Here is a 22559-nt window from a genome sequence, read left to right on the forward strand (position 1 = left end):
CCCTTCTCCGAAGACTCAGGGCGGCTTACAAGCTTAGCAGTAGCCTTCATTCTATGTATATGCCTGCTTATTAGGGCTTTCACACACACCCCAAGAGGCATTATTACAAAGTCAGCTTAATTGCCCCCAACAATCTGGGTCCTCATTTTACCTACCTTGGAAGGATGGAAGGCTGAGTCAACCTTGAAGTTATAACAGCACTGAAAAAATGACTTGCGACTTCTTTTTTTTTTTACACTTAACAACCGCTGCAGCATCCTCATGGTCGCGTGACCAAGATTTGGAGGCTTGACAAGTATTTATGACGGTTGCACTGTCGCGGGGTCATGTGATCACCATTTTAACAAGCAAAGTCAGTGGGGAAAGCCAGTTTCACTTAACAACCAAAATGATTCACTTCGCCGCTGCAGCCTTTCGCTGTTGCAAGGAATGTCATAAAATGGGGCAAAACTCACTGAACAGCTGCCTCGCCTAGCAAGGGTAATTTTGGGCTCCGTTGTGGTCGTAAGTTGCGGGTTACCCGTATTCTGGATTGTGTTTTAGTTTTTAAAAAATATCTCTGTTTTTTACTGTGTCCTTTTAATGCTTTTTTGAAGTCTTGAAATCTTTCTCAACTTCGTTCCCCGTGGCTTTTTTTTTTCAGCTTCTTTGTGTTGAGCTGGGGTTTTGTTTTTGTTTTTTTAATCTTTGACTTGCCCGTTGATGTCAGTTTGATAGACTTTTGTCTAAATCCTTTGCAGACGAAATTAAGCGTCTAAAAGCCGAGGAACAATGCTGTAGCCCAGCAATGGCGAACCTTTTAGAGACCGAGTGCCCAAATTGCAACTCCAAACCCACTTATTTATCGCAAAGGGCCAACACGGCAATTGAATCTGAATATGGAGGTTTTAGTTTGGAAAAAACAACTTGTACATTAATTTTTGTCTTAAAAGAAAAACACAATTACCAAGCTTTCAATGGTACAACTTTTTACTGAAAGGTAAAAGTTTGCCTTTGGCGTGCTTTTGAACAATGGATGTGATTTTTGCTGTTGTATGCCTGCTGATCATTTGTCTAGCCTTGGCTTATACTTTGTAAGTTTGAGAGCAACACATGCAGTACTCAGGTCATCTGTTAGTCTGTTTCTGGTGTCAGACTTGATATAATTCAAGGCTGAAAACAGCGCACTCACTCCGGACGCTTGTTTTGGCTAGGAAGGGGCTTGAGAAATGGTTTTTTCCTGCAAAATCTTAGCCAAAGACCGAGGTGTGCGTGTCCACAGAGAGAGCTGCTAGTGCCCCCTCTGGCCCGCGTGCCATAGGTTCGCCACCACTGCTGTAGCCTAATTGGCAACATAAAGGCAGCGAAGGGGATGCCCTAACCCACCCACCCCCCAATTGATACCTGCACCCTCTCCTAAATTCAGTTAAGAGCAAAATCATTTTAAAAAAAATAAAGTGACATATTGGCAGATCCTGTATGAATACGGTTAATTGCAAAAATCTCCCCTCAGAATATGCAAACTGTGCATATTTGCACCGACGCTGATAAATTCCTGTTTGAGGTTTTTGCCTGAACTGTCGTAAAGGCTCAGCTATATCACAAAAATGTTTTTTGTGTGTTTTTTTTAATTTTGAAAACGGGCATTTTATGATAAGTAACTCAAGGCTGGAAAAGATTGAAGATCTCTGGCTGAGAGGTCGTGCTTTATTTAAGAATTTTTCTGCTTCTCTGACTTTCCTCTGTAACTTCACAATCTGTATTTTATTTTATTTTTTGCTTCAGACCCTCTGCCCAAAACCCGGTCAGATTCCGTCCTTTTTGGTAACACAGAAGAAGCAGATAATCGAGGTAATGTTGTTCGAGTCTGTGTGTGTGTGTGTTTGCTTTGTTTCAAACCTGTGCTTTCATGAGTGAAATTGTCTTGTGTTTTAACGGGTTTCCAGCGAAATTTCAGATAAAGTGCTTTTAAGCACAGCTTGGTATCCGTAAATGGAAAAAGCCGAAGGGAAATTTGCATAATTCATGGCCCATGTTGCAAAAAAGAGAGAAAGAAAGAAAGAAAAAAGAAAGGAAGCCACTCCACAGACCAAATAACGTTATGGTCTGTGGTAGATTTTTCTTTTTTTTAATAAAAATGTCTTTATTGCAGTCCGAAAACCCGGGATTGTGGATTTATCTGTGTTACGGTCAGGTTATAATATTCTAGGCAGAGCCAGGTATGAGTAAATCCGTAGGTGTAGCGAAGCGTGAACATCTGGAAGAGAAAATTAGCCGATGGAGGAGGAGGACTGCTTAGGTTGCAAAGTACCCCCTCCTCAATAAATTTCAAGAGTAGGAATAAAACCGGACAGGATTTTAGCATAAATCAAGATTAATTAAGAAGGCTGTGCAGCATTTGGGGTTCAAAAGCAAAACCAGGCTGTGGAGCACAGAGTAAAAGCATAAAAACCTATTTACAGCTCCTTTACGCAGATATAGAGTTAGCCATTTTTGTCTCGTGGTTTAGGCACCAGGCTAGAAATTAGCCTGCGCTAGAAACTAGGAGACGGTGAGTTCGAGTCCTACCTTAGGTGCAGCTTTTCTTGATAAAAAGTCCAGGCAATCGCTAGAAGTCAAAAACCGACTGGAAGGGACCAAATCAATAAAAGCCATTAACACCTTTTCTCCAAGATAACACGGTTACAGGATCCTAGGCAATGTCACATGTAGCTCAAGAAGAGGAGAATCCTTGTATTTTACTTCAGATCTTCTCCTGGCTACCTTTACTATTTTGGCAAATATTAATATTCTCAAATGGGATGATTGGTTACAGAAAGGAGCCCGATTTTTAGATTTTTACTTATTTATTATTATTTTTCATTTGAGAGTTTTATTTATTTGCTTTAGATTTATGCCCGGCTTTTTGTACAAAAGCTCAAGGTGACATACACCTTCTCCCCGTTCCATTCCCACAATGAGAGCATCCCCGTGGAGCAGGGATGTGCGCGACTTACAATAGCTCATTTAGCGACCGCTCAGTGTTACAATGGCACTGAAAAACGTGACTCATGACTTGCTTTTCACAGTTGCGATCTTTGCAGCCTCCCCACGTTCATATGGTCAAAATCCAGAGGCTTGGCAACGGTTTCACATTTATGACGGTCGCAGTGCCCTGGGGTCACGTGATCATCTTTTGTTGCCACCTGCAGTGGTTCACTTAACAGCCGTGGCAAGAAAGGTCGTAAATTGGCCCCAAGGTTGCTTAGCAAATGTCTCGCTTAACAACCGAAAGTTTGGGCTCAATTATGGTTGTAAGTTGACCATATTTCTCAGGGAGTCAGAAACTTTAAAATGTCTGGACTTCAACTCCCAGAATTCTCCTCTCAGCATGGAATTTGGGGAGTATCCCAAGGCAACATTCAACCACTACACACTGGTTCTCTCTTCCAGATTGTTGCACATAAATATCCATCTCAAGGTCATCCAGCTGGCTTTTGTACCTAAGGTGAGACTAGAACTCACAGCCTCCTGGTTTCCAGCCTGGTGCCTTAACCACTACACCAAACTGGTGGCGCAGTGGTTAGAATGCAGTACTGCAGGCTACTTCTGCTTACCTGCAGGCTGCCTGCAGTTTGACAGTTTGATCCTGACCGGCTCAAGTTTGACCCAGCAGTCTTCCCTCCTTCCGAGGTTGGTGAAATAAGGACCCAGATTGTTTGGGGGCAAGAGGCCGACTGTGTAAACCGCTTGCAGTGGGCTGTAAAGCGGCATATAAGTCTAAGTGCTATTGTTATTTCTCCCTCCCTCCCTCCCTTATTCCCTTTCTCATTCTCCTTCCTGGTGGCTCAGTGGTGAGAATGCAGTATTGCAGGCTAACTCTGCCCGCTGCCAGAAGTTCAATCCTTCGGAGGTTGGTAAAATGAGGACCCAGATTATTGGGGGCAAGGTGCTCAGAGAGGGTTGTGAAGCACTGTGAAGCGGTGTATAAATCTAAGCGCTATTGCTATTCCTCCTTCCCTCCCTTTCTCGTTCTCCTTCCATGGTGCGAGAGTGCTTAGAATGCAGCATTTCAGGTTGACTCTGCCCACAGCCAGGAGTTCGATCCTGACCGACTCAAGGTTGACTCAGTCCCTTCTGAGATCAGTAAAAGGAGGACCCAGATTTTTTGGGGGGAGGGGCATATGCTGACTATGTAAACGGCTTAGAGAGGGCTGTAAAGCACTGTGAAGCGGTATATAAGTGTAAATGCTCTCCTTTCATATTGAATCTGGATTTAATTTCGTGCTATAAATATCTATTTCCCCGTGGCTGAAGCAAAGGCTAACGCTGATCTTCTGATATCAGAGGGGCAAGAAGACGGAGCTTAGAATGTTAACCCCACTAGGGATCTCTTGTTGGTGTGGCATCCGTCTCGCCCAGTTTCACACGTTAGGAAACCTGTTCGGCTGCCGTGCTCCAGGCGAACGCTCTTGCGGTTTTGTTCCCATTCAGTGACGCTCCTGCCGAAGCCGCGTCTCTATGAAGGAGGGATCTGTTGAGGGATCTGTTGAAGATGAGGCGACTGAATCGGAAGAAGACTTTGAATTTAGTGAAAGAATTGGACGCCTTCCCGAAGATTCCAGAAAGCTACATCGAGACGTCGACGAGTGGAGGAACAGGTGAGCCGGGCTGATCGGTTTCGCTTTGTGGTTTGAGAGTAGAGATAGCCCCCAACCTTACAGCAGATTGTTTAGTGACCGTCCGGAGTCATAACAGCACCAGAAAAGAGATTCATGACCGTTTTTTTCCACACCTCACGACCGTTGCAGCCTCCCCACGATCACGTGATCAAAATTCAGATACTTGGCAACTGACTCATATTTATGACGGGTACGGCGTTTTCTCCCCCCCCCCCCGGTCATGAGATCCCCTTTTGCGACCTTCTGACAAGTCAAGGGAAGCCAAGTTCACTTAACCACCATGTTACTAACCTGCCAACCGTGGCAAGGGAGGTGGTAAGCAGGGGCAAAATTCACCTAACAACTGACTCGCTTAGGAGCAGAAAGTTTGGGGCTCCGTGTGGTCGTAGGTCAAGGACTATCTGTAGAATCACAAGGCTGGAAGGGACCTTGTGGTCTTCTAGTCCAACCCCTTGCTCTAGCTGGAGTTTTTATTCCAGCCTGGACCAGAAGTGGTCCAGTCTTTTCTTGAAGACCTCCAGTGATGGGACGCCACAACTTTGGGGAGGCAAGCTGTTCCAATGACTAGTAGCTGTCGCACGTCAAGATTGCGTTCAATGAGAGGGAAGCCCAAAGGTGTAGCTGTTTCTCAGTAAAGAATCTGGAGCCTCAGATGCGACTTTGCTTAGATCTTCAGCTTGGTGTATCATCCAGCGGGCCCTCGGGAGAGACACATCTCTTGGGGAATCGCTCTTTGCAGATGTGCTTGATAGCACGGCTTCCTTTGAGCTCCTTCTGAGGTCTTCTGAGCTTTTGCCGTCTCACCCACTTGCCGTGGTTTCGCTTCGACAATTTTCTCTTCTGCATTGGCGAGCCCAAAGCGGTCGCTTTGCCGCATTGTGAGCAGATAGCAAAAGTTATTTATGGGCCAGGCAACCAGACCGTTTTGCTCACCTGTGCGAGAGGGGACCCTACTTTAATGAAATGTCTGGTTTCTGAAAAATGCCCTTAAGAGCAACTTTCTTGGAACGTGACCTCTCCAGATCTTAGGCCGATTAGAATAATCCTGCTGGTTGAAATTTGGAGAATTATAGATTGTCCCTGTACATCCAGAGGGTGTCAAATTGCGCTTTCCTGTCTAGAATTCACATCCCCCCCCCCAGTTTCTAGCTTGGTGCCTTATCCATTAGACCAAAATGACACTCTATAGAATCACTTAGTGCAAGGGCAGACAACCTTGGCTCTTTTATGACTCGTGGACTTCAACTCCCAGAATACCTGAGCCAGCATGGCTCAGCTTGGAAACCTCTCCCTTTCCCCTCAGCGTGGCTGCCTCAGGAATTCTGGGAGTTGAAGTCCACAAGTCATAAAGCGGCCTAGTCCAGGGGTAGGCAACCTTGGCTCTTTTATGACTCGTGGACTTCAACTCCCAGAATTCCTGAGCCAGCATGGCTCATCTTGGGAACCTCTCCCTTTCCCCTCAGCGTGGCTGGCTCAGGAATTCTGGGAGTTGAAGTCCACATGTCATAAAGTGGCCTAGGCCAGGGGTAGGCAACCTTGGCCCTTTTATGACTCGTGGACTTCAACTCCCAGAATTCCTGAGCCAGCATGGCTAAGCTTGGAAACCTCTCCCTTTCCCCTCAGCGTGGTAGACTTAGGAATTCTTGGAGTTGAAGTCCACGAGTCATAAAAGAGCCAAGCTTGCCTACCCCTGACTTAGTCCATTAATGTATGCTTTAAAGCAGGGGTGTCAAACTCAATTTCATTGAGGGCCGCATCAGCATTGCGGTTGCCTTCAGGGGGCCGGGTGGGTGTGGCCTGGGTGGGCATGGCCTACCGGGTGGGCGTGGCTAGAGTGGGCATGGCCTACTGGGTGGGCGTGGCCAGCTCTACATCGTTGGCATCAAGGGTGCCTATGGGGGCCTGGGCAGGAGTGGGACAGATCTGAGGGTCTCTGGCAGAAGGAGGGTCTCTGGGCCAGGGCCAAGGCAGTGGGGGCCGTTCCCTCACTGTTTCCAGGATGGCTTTGCGGGCCACATGAAACCACTTCACGGGCCGGATCCGGCCCCCGGGCCTTGTGTTTGACATGTCTGCTTTAAAGCGTATAGCTTCTCCCAGTCAATGCCAATTTTTATCTCATTATGTACTTCTTCTTCTTTAGTTTCTCTAATAGCTTTTACAACTATGGCTCTCTTAACCATAATGGAGTTTACGGTCTATCGAGACACCTGGATGAAATATGAGTATGAAGTCGACAAGGATTACACTAGGTAATACTTTCCCCTTAAGCTTCTATTGATTGTACGTGACTTAATCTGTTTTTTTTTATAAAAAAGAATCTTGATGCCTTAAGGGCCACCGTTTCAAAATTCCTGTATTAATTCTTGAGATCTCGATAACAGGAACACCAGGTGGTTAAGGGGAAAAAAAACAAAAACAAAATTGTTATGTGTCTCCTGGGACATAAGGAAGAAACGTGCTCGCTACACCTTTGAAGCGGGGGAGGTAAGGGAGATCCAAACAGATTTGCTTAGGAATAAAGCTTTTAAACAGTCAAGCTGTTTAAAATGGAGAAAGCTAGATTATCCCAGAAGCTCATTAGAGAGATTTAGTGAAAGGAAAAGGCGTGAGTTTACTGTATTTCACAACTACTTATATATATATATATATATATATATATATATATATATATATATATATACACACACACACACACACACACATATACATACACCGTATGTGCTTTGGCTTCCTGCTTATCAGTGGGTATAATTAGACGTCCTCCTTGACGTCATTTTATTTATATTTTATTTTATTTTATGTTTTGTTTTATATTTTATTATTTTATTAATATTTTATTTTATTGTTTATATTTTATTTTATTCGTATTTTATTGTTTATATTTTATTTTATGATTTTTATTATTCCGTTCTATTTTATTTTATGCTATTGTACTCCGCCTTTATTGTTTTTACAAGTAACTCAAGGCATGGGAGATAATCCAATCTTCCTCCTCCTAATTTTTCCACAACAACAACCCTGTGAGGTGATTTTGGCTGAGAGAGTGGTACTGGCCCAAAGTCAACCAGCTGGCTTTCATAACTTAAGAACTAGAACTCACAGTCGTCTGATGATTGGCCCAAAGTCACCCAGCTAGCTTTCATAACTTGAGAACTCGAACTCATAGTCGCCTGGTGATTGGCCCAAGATCACCCAGCCAGCTTTCATGACTTAAGACAGAACTATAACTCACAGTCGCCTGTTGATTGGCCCAAGGTCACCCAGCCAGCTTTCATGCCTAAGGCAGGACTAGAACTCACAGTTGCCTGGTGATTGGCCTACGGTCACTCAACTAGCTTTCCTGGCTAAGACAGAACTAGAACTCCCTGTCTCCTGGTGATTGGCCCAAAGATACAAATAGGAACTCCATCTGTTCTCTGACAAGTGTTTTGCAAACGTTCATTTCTCTTCTTACACTCATTTTGTCAGTTCTGCTGAAATCCATTCAAATATCTGCCTTGGTATTATGGGAGCAATTTCTATTTCGGTGGAATACTGTTTGATTTCTGAGGAGGGGAGATATTTATGGCCCAACAGCTGCCTCTTTGATTTGGCTGCCTCTAAGAACAGGGACCAGTTTAAGCTAATTCCACAGTCATTGTTAAAGCATTTGCAATTGGGTGTGGGATATCTCCACAGCACCTTTTGCTCGCAACACCCCCCTCCTCCTCCAGAGTGAAACACAACTTGCCTTAACATTTGTTTTCCAGTTAAGTACAGTATAATAAATCCATTCCCTCGTCTCCATCAGTCTTCTTTTTTAAAAAATCCCAGTTCTTCTCTCATCAGTTCTGTCAGAAACCAGAGGTGGGATTATACAGCCCTTCCCTTCAAATATGCATTTCCTGGGCTCTTTGTGAGTTCATATGATAGACAAGGGTGGCAGTTGAGCCAACGTTACCCTGGTCAAGGATGTTTTTGGTCATCACAATAGGGGGGATGTCAGTGTCGCTCTTCTTCTGTTTATACTGTAAGGGCTTGAGGTGTGGGTGTGTCACATGTCAAGGTAATGATTTAAAAGTTAACCAGCTTGTATAATGTGAGGTGAATGATGCAGTGGTAAGAATGACTCAGCCAGTGTGTGTATTCCTTTAAGAGTCTGAGTATAAAAGGGAAGGCTTTTTGCTGGAGTCTTTCTCTCTCCTCCCTGCTGTAATTGCTGTGTATTGGAGTTTGCTGAATCACCACGTGTGTGTATCTTGTTCCTAGTGTATATTTGTAGGTAGTGTAATATAAACCACCATTTAATACAGACCACTGTGTACTGTATTTACTCCTCAGTTACCTCAGCGCAATAAGACTGTGCATGCTCTGACAGTCAAGGATATTTTGGGTCATCAAGATAGGGGGGATGTCAGTGTGGGTGTTCTGTTTATAAGGGCTTGAGGTGTGGATGTGTCACATGAGAGTCTTGTGCCTTGTGATGGGGAGATCACATCGGATGAGGGTCAAGGGTCAAGATCCATCACAAGCCCCTCACTGATGACTCACACCTCACCGATCACAAGACCCTCACTCGACACTCGCTTATAAATAAAACATTGACATCCCCCCTCAATTCCACTGAAGTGGTTCCTTAGCCTGGTAATGAAACGTTCGGAAGCCAACCCTCACTTCTGTTTAAACATGGCTTCAGTTTCCAACAAACCTAGTTTATCCCTGGTTGGTGTAGATATCTTCATAACCCTTAATCGCGTTTGAAACTGGCAGAAAGAACCATAGAGATTCATGCTTTAAAATACAATCCATGGCTGTTGTTCATCTTCCCCCCCTTTTTTTTACATTTTTAAAATCACTTTTATGATAAGGTAAAGGTTCCCCCGCACATGCGTGCTAGTCGTTTCCAACTCTAGGGGCCGGTGCTCATCTCCGTTTCAAAGCCGAAGAGCCAGCGCTTGTCCGAGGACGTCTCCGTGGTCATGTGGCTGGCATGACTAGACGCCAAAGGCGCACGGAACGCTGTTACCTTCCCACCGCAGTGGTCCCTATTTTTCTACTTGCATTTTTTACGTGCTTTCGAACTGCTAGGTTGGCAGAAGCTGGGACGAGTAACCGGTGCTCACTCTGCTACGCGGCACTCGGGATTCGACCCGCCAAACTGCCGACCTTCTGATCGACAAGGTCAGCATCCTAACCCACTGAGCCAATACAAAAATACCAAAGAAAATAGTAGGAAAAATAGGGGAGGGAAGAAGAGAAGGGAAAAGTGTAGGAAAATGGGGGGGTGGGGAAAAGACGCCAACTTCTGATTCCCTTTGGTGCAGTAGAATAAGATAATAACATCAAACCTCAACTTTTTACTTTCACATAATAGTATACAGTAAACCAGCCGTTTCTATAACAACAAATCTTATCTAATCGGTAAAACCCAAAATCACAAGTTTCGGGTTTGTTTTTTTTTCCACCTCAAGCACAAAGTCCAGAAGCGGTTTCCAAGTAGAAAGAAAAGTAATTGTGTTGTTTTTTCTTTTATATCAAAGCAGTCATTTTAGCCATCTCTGCCAACTCCATCATCTTTTGCAGCCGTTCATATCCAAGGTGTGGGGATCAAAGTGTCCTTCCATTTCTGTGCATAAAGTAATCTTGCTGCCGTCAACATATATAAACATCAAAGTTCCAATTTCCCCCCCCCCCAAGTCTTTTTCCATTAAACCCAAAAGAAAAGTCTGTGGTTTTATCTTTATATTGACTTTGAGAGCCGTCTGTATTAAGATGTGAATCCTACTCCGATATTTCTTTGCCTGTTGTTCATCTGTCAAGCTGGGAATTTACATGCATTTATTGGTCTCCTGCTGGCCTGTTGTGTGTGTATGTGCCTTTGGGGCACCAAGAACATCTTGCATCTCTGCTGGAAGCTGATGTAATTTTTAACACTTTTGGAAATAATAGTTGCTTGTTTAGATTCTTTGTGTTGTTGTCATGGCAATTGCCTGCCTCAACCAGAAGCCTATAGGCAATGCTTGCAAATTTCAAGATATAACAATCATCGGTAAGAGGTCCCAGCGAAAAGCATTATTTTTTATTGATTTTTCTTTTCTTTGCCTTCAGTTGAAAACGATTCTGCTGGTCCCATTCCCCACGTTGCATCAGAGTTCGTGAATGTTTTGATTCGCGCTCTTTGAATACTCCAGTGTTTCTTCTAAAAAGCACTGCGTGTCTCTGTCACAATCATTTGATCGTTGTTTATCGGTGTTTCTTCAACAACAAAAAAAGCACAGCACATCTGTCACAATCATTTGATCGTTGTTTATTGGTGTTTCTTCAAAAAAAGCACAGCATGTCTGTCACAATCATTTGATCACTGTCTATCTGTGTTTCTTCAAAAAAATCACAGCATGTCTCTTATCACAATCATTTTATATCTGGCTTTGGACCAGGGTGTCCAATCTTTCTTGGCAAGGTTAAGACTGGTGGAATTCTGGGAGTTGAAATCCGCAAGCCTTAAAGTTGCCAAGTCTTAACATTGCCCAGGAAGAACACACTTCGTTTAGACTAAAAAAACAGGAGTTTTGGGGCACTATTCTTCAGACAAGATTTCTTCAGACAGGAAGTTCTCTGTTCTCTTCCCCAAAAATAGAATTCAAGTTAGATTTATCTTGCGGAGTTGGAAAAAAAAGACAACCTTTCTTTAGATGGAAATGTAAATTGGGTTCCTTGCTTTATTTTCCCCTCTCTGAAGGCAAGCAGAAGCCCAACAGGCGAAGTGGTGCACACTCAGGTTGCCAAATTGAGGCTCTTAACAAGGTTGATTTCTGGAGTTCTAATTGGCCTCTGAGGAGAAGGCTTGATGCTGTCTAATTAAATTAATTAAATCCCAACCTGTTGCTTTCCAGATGTTAGCGTTCCTCAGTGGCACCTCTCAGAAAATGGCTAGGTTGGAGAATATTGCCCTAGCAAAGATTTATAAAGGTTTGGGGATGCAGTTTCTCTAAATGAGGGATCTTCAAACCGGGCCCTTTTATGACTTGTGGACTTCCAGAATTTCTCAGGCAGGTGCACCTGGCTGAGGAATTCTGGGAGTTGAAGTCCACAAGTCGTGAAAGGGCCAAGCTTGAAGACCCCTGCTCTAAAAGCTGTGTTAAGGCAGTCTAGGCTATTCCATATATAGCAAGGCAAAAAAAAATGATGTCTTGGATAGCTGGAACATCACATTTCCATTTTTCCCCAAACCACAATTTGAAGACGCAGGAATATTGTTAAGGCTTTCACATTGCAGTACAAGTTAATGACGTCCAGATAGTTACCACCTCATATGATGCTTTAAGACTTACAAGTGACCGAAGTTACGGTGGCACTGGAAAAAAATGCCTGAGGACCGTTTTTCCACACTTACGACGGTTGTAGCTGTTCCGTGATCAAAGTTCAGATGCTTGGCAACTGATTCGTATTTATGACGGTCACAGCGTCCTGGAGTCACACGATCACCTTTTGTAACCTTCTGACAAGCAAGGTCAATGGGGAAGCCAGATTCACTTAACAACATATTACTAATTTAACAATGGCAATGAATCACATGGCAACTGGCGAGAAAGGTCGTAAAATGGGGCATTGTTTAGCTCAATCTGTTGACTGCTTTTTCTTTCTTCATTGTGTGTGTGTGTGTGTGTATATGTATGTGTATGTGTATATGTAGAGGGATGAAAATTTGCTCAGGGTGGATCCATATAATAATAATAATAATAATAATAATAATAATAATAATAATAATAATAATAATAATAATAATAATAATAATAAATGATTTTAAGGAGGTACCTGGTTGATACCTAGGATGCTGGCAGCAACCCATGTCAACCATCAGCACCAGTCAATTTGAATGTTCAGTTGACTGAGGTTCATGTTTAATGAATAAATAATAATAATAATAATAATAATAATAATAATAATAATAATAATAATAATAATAATAACAGAGTTGGAAGGGGCCTGTTAAATTTAACTGACCCCTTTTCCTTCTTTTTGTGTGTACCATTTTTTTCTCTCTGCTGTCATCAGAGCTGAATGTATGCTTCTGTTTTGTTTCATTTTGCTCATTTGTTTTATTGTTTCGAATTTTATTCGCTTAACTGTCTCGCTTAGCAACAGAAAAAATTTGGCTCTAAAGTCGAGGATTGCCTGTATTGTACGTCAGGACAAAATGAAATGACACTAGTAAATGCCATGATAAAATCAACATCTTTGTCTTTTCCCTTTTCTAGTAAATTAAGAATAAATGTAGACATCACAGTTGCAATGAAGTGTCAACGTAAGTATCCTGTTTCGGACCTTTGTTTTAGTATATTAATTTTTAAGGCTAGCCTGACATGTTACTCTTGAAAACAAGACCGAAATCAAATAATGCTACTCGAAATTTCTTGCTTCAAGCTTTGACAGACGATCTGTTGCTATTAGAGCCTTGATGGCTTAATTTAAATTGGGACAACTGTTTATTTCCTAAGTGTGTAACCGCCTCGTACTGTTCTCTTTTTCCCCCCATATTTTTCATTGCTGGTAAGATTCGGATGGTTAGAAAAATACAATCTGATTCAGAATTAGTTTGTTGCCAAAACAACAGTCAGTTGAAACAGGGCCAACTAACCTGTTGCGTAGCTTGAATAGGCGAAAAAGTTACGAAAAGATGAACTTTGATTTCACTTTAAATAAGTATCATTTCCGGTACACAAGTGGCGTAGATATTTATTCCACTTTATCTGTTTTGGGTTTATTTAAACTAAAATTGGGTGATCCCAAGAAAGCCCCAGATAGACAGACACAAGTTGTTAGAATTCTTTCATAATAACTCCTTAGATTTTTCTACAATAAATTACTTACCAGAAGTTAAACCATATTTAATTGGGTTCCTTCCAGCTTGTAAGGAGAGAAGTGTGATAGCTGGTACAATCAATGGCTTTGGGGAAAAAAAGTTATTTGGATTTGTTATAATTTCAGTAAGTGTCGGAGCTAATATTTAGCAAAATGCTTTGAAATAATGGCATCCATTACTCTCGGCCACTCCTTTTACCAACTAATGCATCTTGAATTGCCATTATTTACAGTACTAATAATCAGAGTTTTAATAAGCAGTAGAACTTGTCGCTATGCCAGAAGAAGCTGCAAAATGTTTTTTGCAGTCCTCTTTAAGAAGAAAGCAGGATTTGTAAGTTCCTTCAGCTTTTGAGGTGATGCTCAAAACGCTCCAGTTTCCCCGTTTTCCACGCGTCAGTTTGTTAAATAAATAAATTTACTGTAATGAATTGAGACCTTTGATTAAAGGAACAGAGGGATCAGCCCGTTCCATTTTTTTTTTCTGTTTTCATGACTGATGTGTAGAAAAGAAAAGAGTTTTAATGTCACCCTTTGCAAATTCTTATCTCTCCCTTTCAACTTTTTTGAAACAGACATTGGTGCTGATGTACTGGATTTGGCAGAAACGATGGTTGCTACTGCGGATGGATTAGTCTATGAGCCAGTAAGTAGATTTCATTTCCTTGCTCAAAGGTGCAGTGACCCCTGGCTCATTATGTATTCCTGTGGCGAAGAACATGGAAACTATCCCACATTGCTCTTGTTTTACTGAGCCTGCCTGAATATCCACAGTATAAGAAAATATGACAGGAGGTGACATCCACAGTCAGGAGAGCCACGGAATGCTATGTAGAGTCATGAGGGACATGGCAACTTTAAGCAGAAGATGGATTTCTGTTCCAAAAATCTTACACTACAGGTAGTCCTTGACTTACAACCATAACTGACCCCAAAATTTCCATTGCTGAGCAAGGCGGGGTGTTAAGTGAGTTTGGCCCTCGTCGTTAAATTAATCATGTAGTCCCTAAGCAAATGTGCCCTCTCCCATTGTCTCGGGTTGTCGGAAGCCAGCTGGGAAGCGATCACATGATCCAGGACAGCCATTCCAAAAAGCGATCACATCACTCAGTGCAACCGTCATAAATACACGCCAGCTGCCAAGCGTCCGAATTTGAATCACATGACCCTGGGGATGTTGCAGTGGTCGTAAGTGTGAAAATTGGTCATGAGTCAATTTTCTTTTCTTTTTTGCCAGTGTCATTTTAACTCTGAATGGTCACTAAACGAATGCTTGTAAATTGAGGATTACTTATAGCAGAGTTCTCCAACTTTTCCGGGCTCACAGCCCGGAGGCGAAAGCAGCTTCCAAATTATTGTGTGCGCGTGCACACCCACAAACAGGGCCACGTCCACTGGCGCAGTACTAGCGGCCGAGTTCACGCCTGCGGCATGCACTGGCACCATGCGTATGTGTGAACAGGTACGTGCACCCCCCACAGTGGCTAGTGCCCATTAGCGCATGTGCAAATGGGGCACACACCCCCATGCTAGCGGCCCATTCGCTCATGCACACGCTCGGCGTGCCCACACCCTGTGTTAGTGTTCCTGCATATGCAAACAGGGTTGTGGATGCTAGCACGAGTGGGGGGAGGATGCACGCCCATGTGTGCGCGCCCAGGCCAGCCATTTCTGCGGCCCGCTAGCCAAGAGCCACAGCCTGGTGCCAGGCCCTGGCCCGTAGGTTGGGGACCCCTGGCTTATACTGTATAGGGGAGCAGAGGGAGGTTGAAAAACAGCAAGGAGTGAAGGCAAGTAGGTGGACGCCATTTTCTTTTTCCCGGATATGAAGCCAAAGGAAGCAAGCTATTTTTCTGTAACTTAACACAGAATTGAAACTTCTGTATTCAATTCACACCTATCTAACCGTAGCAGCTTTTGTTGCCAAAGTTGTCATGCTGTAGTGATGATAGGACAGTGGCTGGGAGCCAGAATAAATGGCCTTGCAGAATAAATAAATGGGCTTGCAATGACGGTTAATCAAGCCTCACTCAGGAAGCCAAACATAAATGGAAAATTAAGAAATGGACAAAGCAGGAAATGACTTGTTGAATTACTGTATAATGCACAAGTTAACAGGTGCTCGTTGCTAAATTATTTCTTCAGCTTCAAGTAGCTTTTCTCTGTGTCGCCTCTGGTAATTCTGCCCACTGTAACCAGCAGCATCAAAGTCCGTTGGGATGAATATTATTATTTTGTGCCTTCAAGTCAATTTTGACTCCTAGCAACCACCTGAGCGGGTCCCTGCAGTTTTTCTGGCAAGGTCTTTCAGAAATGGTTTGCCATTGCATTCTTCCCAGGGCTGAGAGGGATTGACCGGCCTGTGGTTCCCATCTTCTAGCCTCGTGACTTATGCTGAATTATCTTTTTGTGCAGCTTTCTCAGACTCCTAATTTTTTTTTGTTTGCGAAACAAACTAAGGCAGTGTTTGTCTTAACGTTGAGAATTTATTTTTCTTTTAGGTAATATTTGAACTCAGTCCATTGCAAAGAGAATGGCAAAGGTAACAATTCAATAATTGCAGTAATTATTGTAACAATTCATTGTCTATCCAAGAACACCTTATTCCAACTTTGAACTGGCCAAGTGCTTACTTAAATCGTTCCATGGACGAGCTGTAGCTGTGCATAATTCACTGCTAACGTTGCTTTTATTGTGCAAGTGTTTCTCTGTTGTTAGAAGGGCTGTTGTAGGACAAGAAAATGGCAGAATCTTGGGGGGGGGGGCAGAGTTAAAAGAGGCATCAGCCTAGAATCCCTACAGAGCCACATGAGAACTAAGTCCAACTTCCCTTGACTACGTTGACCCGTATCTAACGCTAAGCGTGTTGAGAAGATATGTGGATTAGTTCAGAAGATTCTTGCGCAAAGGCTTCTAGCAATAGACCAGTTTAGTCGAACTTTTCACGGGCGGACCTGGTTAGCTGAATCTTTGTCTTTTGCTTTGCTTCTAGGATACTACAAAATATTCAGTCTCGGCTCCAGGAAGAACACTCTCTTCAGGACATAATATTCAAAAGTGCTTTTAAAAGTGCTTCAACAGCACTGCCGCCAAGGTGAGGCGGTGGCTTCACAGGGTCTCCCGGCCTTGAGGGGGGGGGAAAGAAAAAAAAAACATGAAAAAGAAGTAATGCAATCCAAAACGTGGCAATTCGGGGATAAAAGCCATATTTTTAGAATATATACACGCAGGGCTTTTTTTCTCATAGAATGCTCAGAACAGAGTTCCGGCACCTTTTTTGGATGGAACCTTGTAGGGTAGGCAAGGCGGGTTGTATGACATGTGTGAATTCCGGCACCTTTTTCTTTTACAAAAAAAGCACTGGATACGCGAAAGGCTTTTCTCAGTCGGAGAGTTTTGTAACGCGCAAAGTGATAAAAGGAGGGGGGAAAAAGAAAAAGCTGAAAGAAAATGCATGTGAGACGTATACAGGGCGTCCTCGGCTTAACGTCCATTTTTTCCACCACCACCCCACGACCGTTCCAACTTACGGCGATGCTGGAAAAAAATGGATGTACCACCGAGCCTCGAAGTTTCAGCCATCGCAGTGGTCCTGTGAACATAATTAATCCAGGGACTCAGACGGCTGGCTCACCATTATGACGTTGCAGGGATTGTGGCCACATGGTTGGGGTAGTTGGCAGAGAAGTTATGTCTAGTCAATCAAAAAGGAAGAATTAAGGGGTGACATGATCGCAGTCTTCCAATATTTGAGGGGCTGTCACAGAGAAGAAGGGGTTGACTTATTCCCCAAAGCCCGTGAAAGCAGGAGAAGAAGCAATGGATGGAGCTTGTTAAAGAGAGATCCAGCCTAGAACTGAGGAGAAATTTCCTGACGAGTGATTTTAAGACAGTGGAACGACTTGCCTCCAGATGTTGTGGGTGCTCCATCGCTGGAGGTTTTTAAGAAGACCCTGGACAGCCCCTTGTCCGGAATGATATAGGGCAGGTGTCTTCAAACTTGGTCCTTTTATCACTGGTGGACTTCAACTCCCAGAATTCCTGAGCCAGCATGGCTCAGTATGGAAACCTCTTCATTTCCCCTCAGCGTGGCTGGCTGAGGAATTCTGGGAGTTGAAGTCCACGAGTCATAAAGCGGCCTAGGAATAGGGGAGGGGTAAGCAACCTTGGCTCTTTTAAGACTCGTGGACTTCAACTCCCAGAATTCCTCAGCCAGCCTGGCTCAGCTTGGAAACCCCTCCCTTTTCCCTCAGCATGGCTGGCTGAGGAATTCTGGGAGTTGAAGTCCAGAAATCATAAAAGGACCAAGTTTGAAGACACCTGGTATAGGGTCTCCTGCTGGAGCAGGGGGTTGGACTAGAAGCTCTTCAAGGTCCCCTCCGACTCTGTTTTTCTATATTCTGTGTTCTGAGACACACTGGTAAGTCACTCCCGATGTTTTCTCAGTTTGAGCTTGTATCTACTTCTGTGGTCATGGGGGACCGTTACAAATTTGCCTACGTAACCTACATTGTCCGAGAATTCGTACTTTGCAAGGCCTCGAAAGGCCTGCCAGACGCTGGCGCGTCCCTCAAATGTGAAGTACTACTTTAAGAATTGCGTGGTGTTTTTTTTCCCCCCTCCGCACAGGGAAGACCATCCCATACAATCGGCCGACGCCTGCCGAATTCATGGACATCTCTACGTGAACAAAGTAGCAGGCAACTTTCACGTCACAGTGGGCAAGTATGTTCATTTCATTTCCTGAGACGCTTTCAAGTTTGCAACTTGTAAGAACGCCTGTGGACTTCAACGCCCAGAATTCCCCAGCCAGCATGGCTGGCTGGAGAATTCTGGCACTTGAAGTCGACGCGTCTTAAAGGTGCCACGCTTGGGAAACCCTTGCTATAAACGAACCCAATTTCTTCCCACGTAAAAGCACTGTTTCTAGGAACAGACCAACAGTGCAACTGTAGGTATGTTTATTTGGAAGTCTGTTTACAAAAAAGGTTCCTTTGGAAATGTGTTTCAGGTCCTTGCTTAAGTCTGCCTTTTGATAATGTTCTCGAGTTCCAACACAACCCTTTTCTTTTTTTCTTTTCTTTTCTTTTTAGGGCAATCCCCCACCCGAGGGGCCACGCACACTTGGCAGCCCTTGTGAGCCATGAATGTAAGTCAGCTCCGTCTCTTGGCGTGAAAGTGTGATTTGTCGCAGGGTTTGGGGGACCCATAATATCTAGCATATAGAATAACAAAAGAGTTGGAAGGGACCTCTGAGGTCTTCTAGTCCAACCCCCTGCTCAGGCAGGAAACCCTATACCATTTCAGACAAATGGTTGTCCAATCTCTTCTTGAAAACCTCCAGCGTCGGCACATTCACAGCTTCTTGTGGCAAGTAGTCCCACTGATTAATAGTTCTCACTGTCAGGAAGTTTCTCCTGAGTTCTAGGTTGCTTCTCTCCTTGGTTAGTTTCCATCCGTTGCTTCTTGTCCTGCCTTCAGGCGCTTTGGAGAAGAGCTTGACTCCCTCTTCTTTGGGGCAGCCCCTGATAATATAACTGGACATATTTTTCTCAGGTCGCCAAAATACTTTGTGGCATATACTCTGCAAAAGCAGCAGGCCTGTGAATGGGTGCTTAAACTAAGGCACATCACAGCCACAACTAGATTGGTTGAGCTGAGAAAGGAATTGCACCCTTCTCCTTATTGCTTGGCACCCGTGTAAATGTTTTGCAGATGTTTTTATCCCCAGCAACTGCCGGCTTTCTTACAAAACGCTGAAGCATGATATTCGTTGAGGCAATCTTAATAGCTTGAATTGAAGCCATTAAGGGTTTTCAGGCTGTGCCCAAAGATTAAAAAAAAATGCAATACAGGCAGTTCTTAACTCACGACTTACAATTGATGCTAAAATTTCCGTTGCTCAGCGTTAAGTGAGTTTTGCCTCATTTCACCACCTTGCTTGCCATGCCTGTTAAGTGAATTGCAATCATTTAACTTGGTCGTTAAATGAATCTGACCTTACTGCTCAGAAGGTCGCAAAAGGGGATCACAGGATCCCGGTCATAAATATGAATCAGTTGCCAAGCGTCTGAATTTGGATCATGTGACAAGTAGCAAGAAAGGTCGTCAAAAAGGGCAGAACCCCCACTTAACAAACCGACTCGCTTAGCAACAAAAACGTGGGGCTCAATTGTGGTCCTAAATCGAGGACTACCTACAATTCCAGACTAGCCACAGACCTTTCATATCTTCCTGCCCCTTAGTTCAGGGATAGGCAACCTTGGCTCTTTTATGACTCGTGGACTTCAACTCCCAGAATTCCAGAGCCGGCCACACTGAGGGGAAAGGAAGAGGTTTCCATGCTGAGCCATGCTGGCTCAGGAATTCTGGGAGTTGAAGTCCACGAGTCATAAAAGAGCCAAGGTTGCCTAACCCTGGTCTAGAATATCTTGTGGTCTGAATCCAAATCTGATTCCCTGGAGAGTGGGTAGCATGGCATTGTCAAAATGCTAGAGGGATAATGGGAAGCTGTGGACGTAGATCAGGGGTCTTCAAACTCGGCCCTTTTATGACTTTGGACTTTGACTCCCAGAATGCCTCAGCCAGCCATGCTGAGGAACTCTGGGAGTTGAAGTCCAGAAGTCTTAAAAGTGGCCAAGTTTGGAGACCCCTGACATAGGCAATGAGATTTCGTCTTCAATTTTGAGTAGAAGAATGAAGCTCTGCGATTGCCCTGAATAGTTGAACCTGAATTGAAGGCAATCCTTGACTTCATTTAGTGAGTTGAATATCAGCATTTATTACCATTTTCTAATATCAGTTTAAAATATCTTTTCTAACTAATTATTGTTATGAATAGATGTACAGTTGAACGTCAGCATTTATTAGTTTTCTAATAATATCAGTTTAAAATATCTTTTCTAATCAAAGCGTATCTTAATTGCCTTTGCACTCAGTGTGCATTTATTCAGTCAGTATCCTATTTCCGCTTTTTCTTTCGGTTTTAATTTCCCATCCCTATTCAAAATATCATTTATAGTTTCAAAACGAGTTATATTGGGGTAGCCCAAAGATTCCCTTATTCTAACTTCTTAGCGTTTTCTTATTTCCCTTTTCACGCCAAAATATGATATTCTGATTACCAATCTCATCTATCTAGTTATAATAATATTTCTATTTCTAACAAGGGACGCAGTGGCTCAGTGGGTTAGGACGCTGAGCTTGTCGATCAGAAGGTCGGCAGTTGGGCGGGTCGAATCCCGAGTGCCGCGTAGCAGAGTGAGCGCCTGTTACTCGTCCCAGCTTCTGCCAACCTAGCAGTTCGAAAGCACGTAAAAAATGCAAGTAGAAAAATAGGGACCACTACGGTGGGAAGGTAACAGCGTTCCGTGCGCCTTTGGCGTCTAGTCATGCCGGCCACATGACCACGGAGACGTCCTCGGACAAGCGCTGGCTCTTCGGCTTTGAAACAGAGATGAGCACCGGCCCCTAGAGTCGGAAACGACTAGCACGCATGTGCGGGGGAACCTTTACCTTTACCTTTATTTCTAACAATCTCTTCTTAACCATATTGAAACATCTAATTGGTAATATAATATCCCCTCGAATAGGTCAAAGCTTCTGTTTCCGTCAGTCGTACTCATATATGTGCCTCTAGCTAAAATCACAGGATTAATCTGTTGTCTTTCGTTGTGTCTTCCAGCATACAATTTCTCCCATAGGATAGATCACTTGTCTTTTGGAGAGCTTATCCCGGGCATTATTAATCCTTTAGATGGTACCGAAAAAATTGCATCAGATCGTAAGTGGGTTTCTATTTATTTTATTTTTTTGGGGGGGGGGGAAATCAGGTTTATCTGTTGTTCCGCTTGGATTACAATTTTCTTCTTGATTTCTTTAGACGGGATTTATTGCAGCGTTTCAGTGGCATTTTTTTTAAACTACTCTGGTGAGGTGCTAACCACACCTCCGTTGAGAACTTAATAATCATAATCGGTAGGGTAATACGTTTCATAAATAAATCTGTCACTTTCAGGGAATTTTGCCTTGAGAACAATGGCACGTTTTTCTGTGGAACCTCTTTCGCCTCCCTCAAATTATTAACATATTTACATAAAGATTAATCAGCTTGCTTGAAGGGGTGATCCATTTAGGTAAACGCAAGGGGACAGATAAAGAGGCACGAGAGACGTAGGCACAGTGATTCCATTTTAATTGTGGGTAAATGAGTTTATCTCAGGTTTAAATCCGCTTTAAAGCTTTCTCTGTGACATGGAATAAAACCAACGATGTAGGTTTGTGTTCAGACTGTTGTTTTTCCTGTGTGATGAATTTTGTTTTAATTGTTTTTTTTTTGGGGGGGGGGTGTTTCTACAGACAATCAGATGTTCCAGTACTTTGTCACAGTGGTGCCGACAAAACTTCAAACGCACAAAATTTCAGCAGAAACGCATCAGTTTGCAGTAACAGAAAGGGTAAATCCAGGCTTCAAAAAAAAAATAATGCAGTTTTTAGAAACAATTTGTGTGTGTGTGAGCTGTAAGTGCTATTTTCTTCTGTTGTTTTCCTTGATGATAAAAAAAGTAAAATATTTTAGAAGTATTTTGTGTGTATGAGCTGTAGGTGGTATTTCTTCTGTAGTTTTCCTTTGTGATAAAAGTACATTTTTTTTCTCTTTTATAATGTTCCTTAATATGTGCCAGCCCTTCTGAAATAAATTTTAAATAATAGTCACATCTTGATTTGAGGGTTGTTGTTTTTTTAAGTAGACAATATTTCAGTGTTGTCATTGATGCCGTTTCCATTCAGACTGTTGCTGTTTAGATCAGGGGTATCCAATCTTGGCAACTTTAAGACTTGTGGACTTCAACTCCCAGAATTCACCAGCCAGGTCTCCAAACTTAGCAACCTGTGGACTTCAACTCCCAGAGTTCCCCAGCCAACTCCCTGGGAATTCTGGGAGCTGAAGTCCACAAGTCTTAAAGTTGCCAAGGTTGAACAACCCTGACTCTGATTTCTGTCTTGTGTATGTAAATCAGAGTCTTCATTTGTCTTGGACCTAATACAGGTAGTCCTCAACTTATGACCGCAATTGAC

At 43.3% G+C, this 22559-nt stretch overlaps 1 protein-coding gene across 3 annotated transcripts in view; it reads left to right on the plus strand.

Annotated features, from left to right (window-relative positions):
• The window catches only part of ERGIC2 (ERGIC and golgi 2), a 36040-nt gene that overhangs the window by 8978 nt on the left and 4503 nt on the right, over positions 1-22559 (plus strand). For 2 of the 3 annotated variants that reach the window (XM_083366336.1, XM_083366334.1), the window contains exons 2-12: positions 1765-1830; positions 4453-4619; positions 6781-6889; positions 12878-12924; positions 14057-14127; positions 15983-16023; positions 16474-16575; positions 18111-18206; positions 18575-18630; positions 21166-21264; positions 21840-21937. In XM_083366336.1, the coding sequence (XP_083222462.1) occupies positions 4514-4619; positions 6781-6889; positions 12878-12924; positions 14057-14127; positions 15983-16023; positions 16474-16575; positions 18111-18206; positions 18575-18630; positions 21166-21264; positions 21840-21937 (825 nt within the window). In that variant the 5' untranslated portion in view covers positions 1765-1830; positions 4453-4513. The remainder of the gene's footprint in view (positions 1-1764; positions 1831-4452; positions 4620-6780; positions 6890-12877; positions 12925-14056; positions 14128-15982; positions 16024-16473; positions 16576-18110; positions 18207-18574; positions 18631-21165; positions 21265-21839; positions 21938-22559) is intronic. The other variant, XM_083366335.1, reaches the window with a different exon arrangement.

The sequence above is a fragment of the Vipera ursinii genome (genome assembly GCF_947247035.1).
Source record: "Vipera ursinii genome assembly, chromosome: 6".
Taxonomy (NCBI): Eukaryota; Metazoa; Chordata; class Lepidosauria; order Squamata; family Viperidae; genus Vipera; species Vipera ursinii.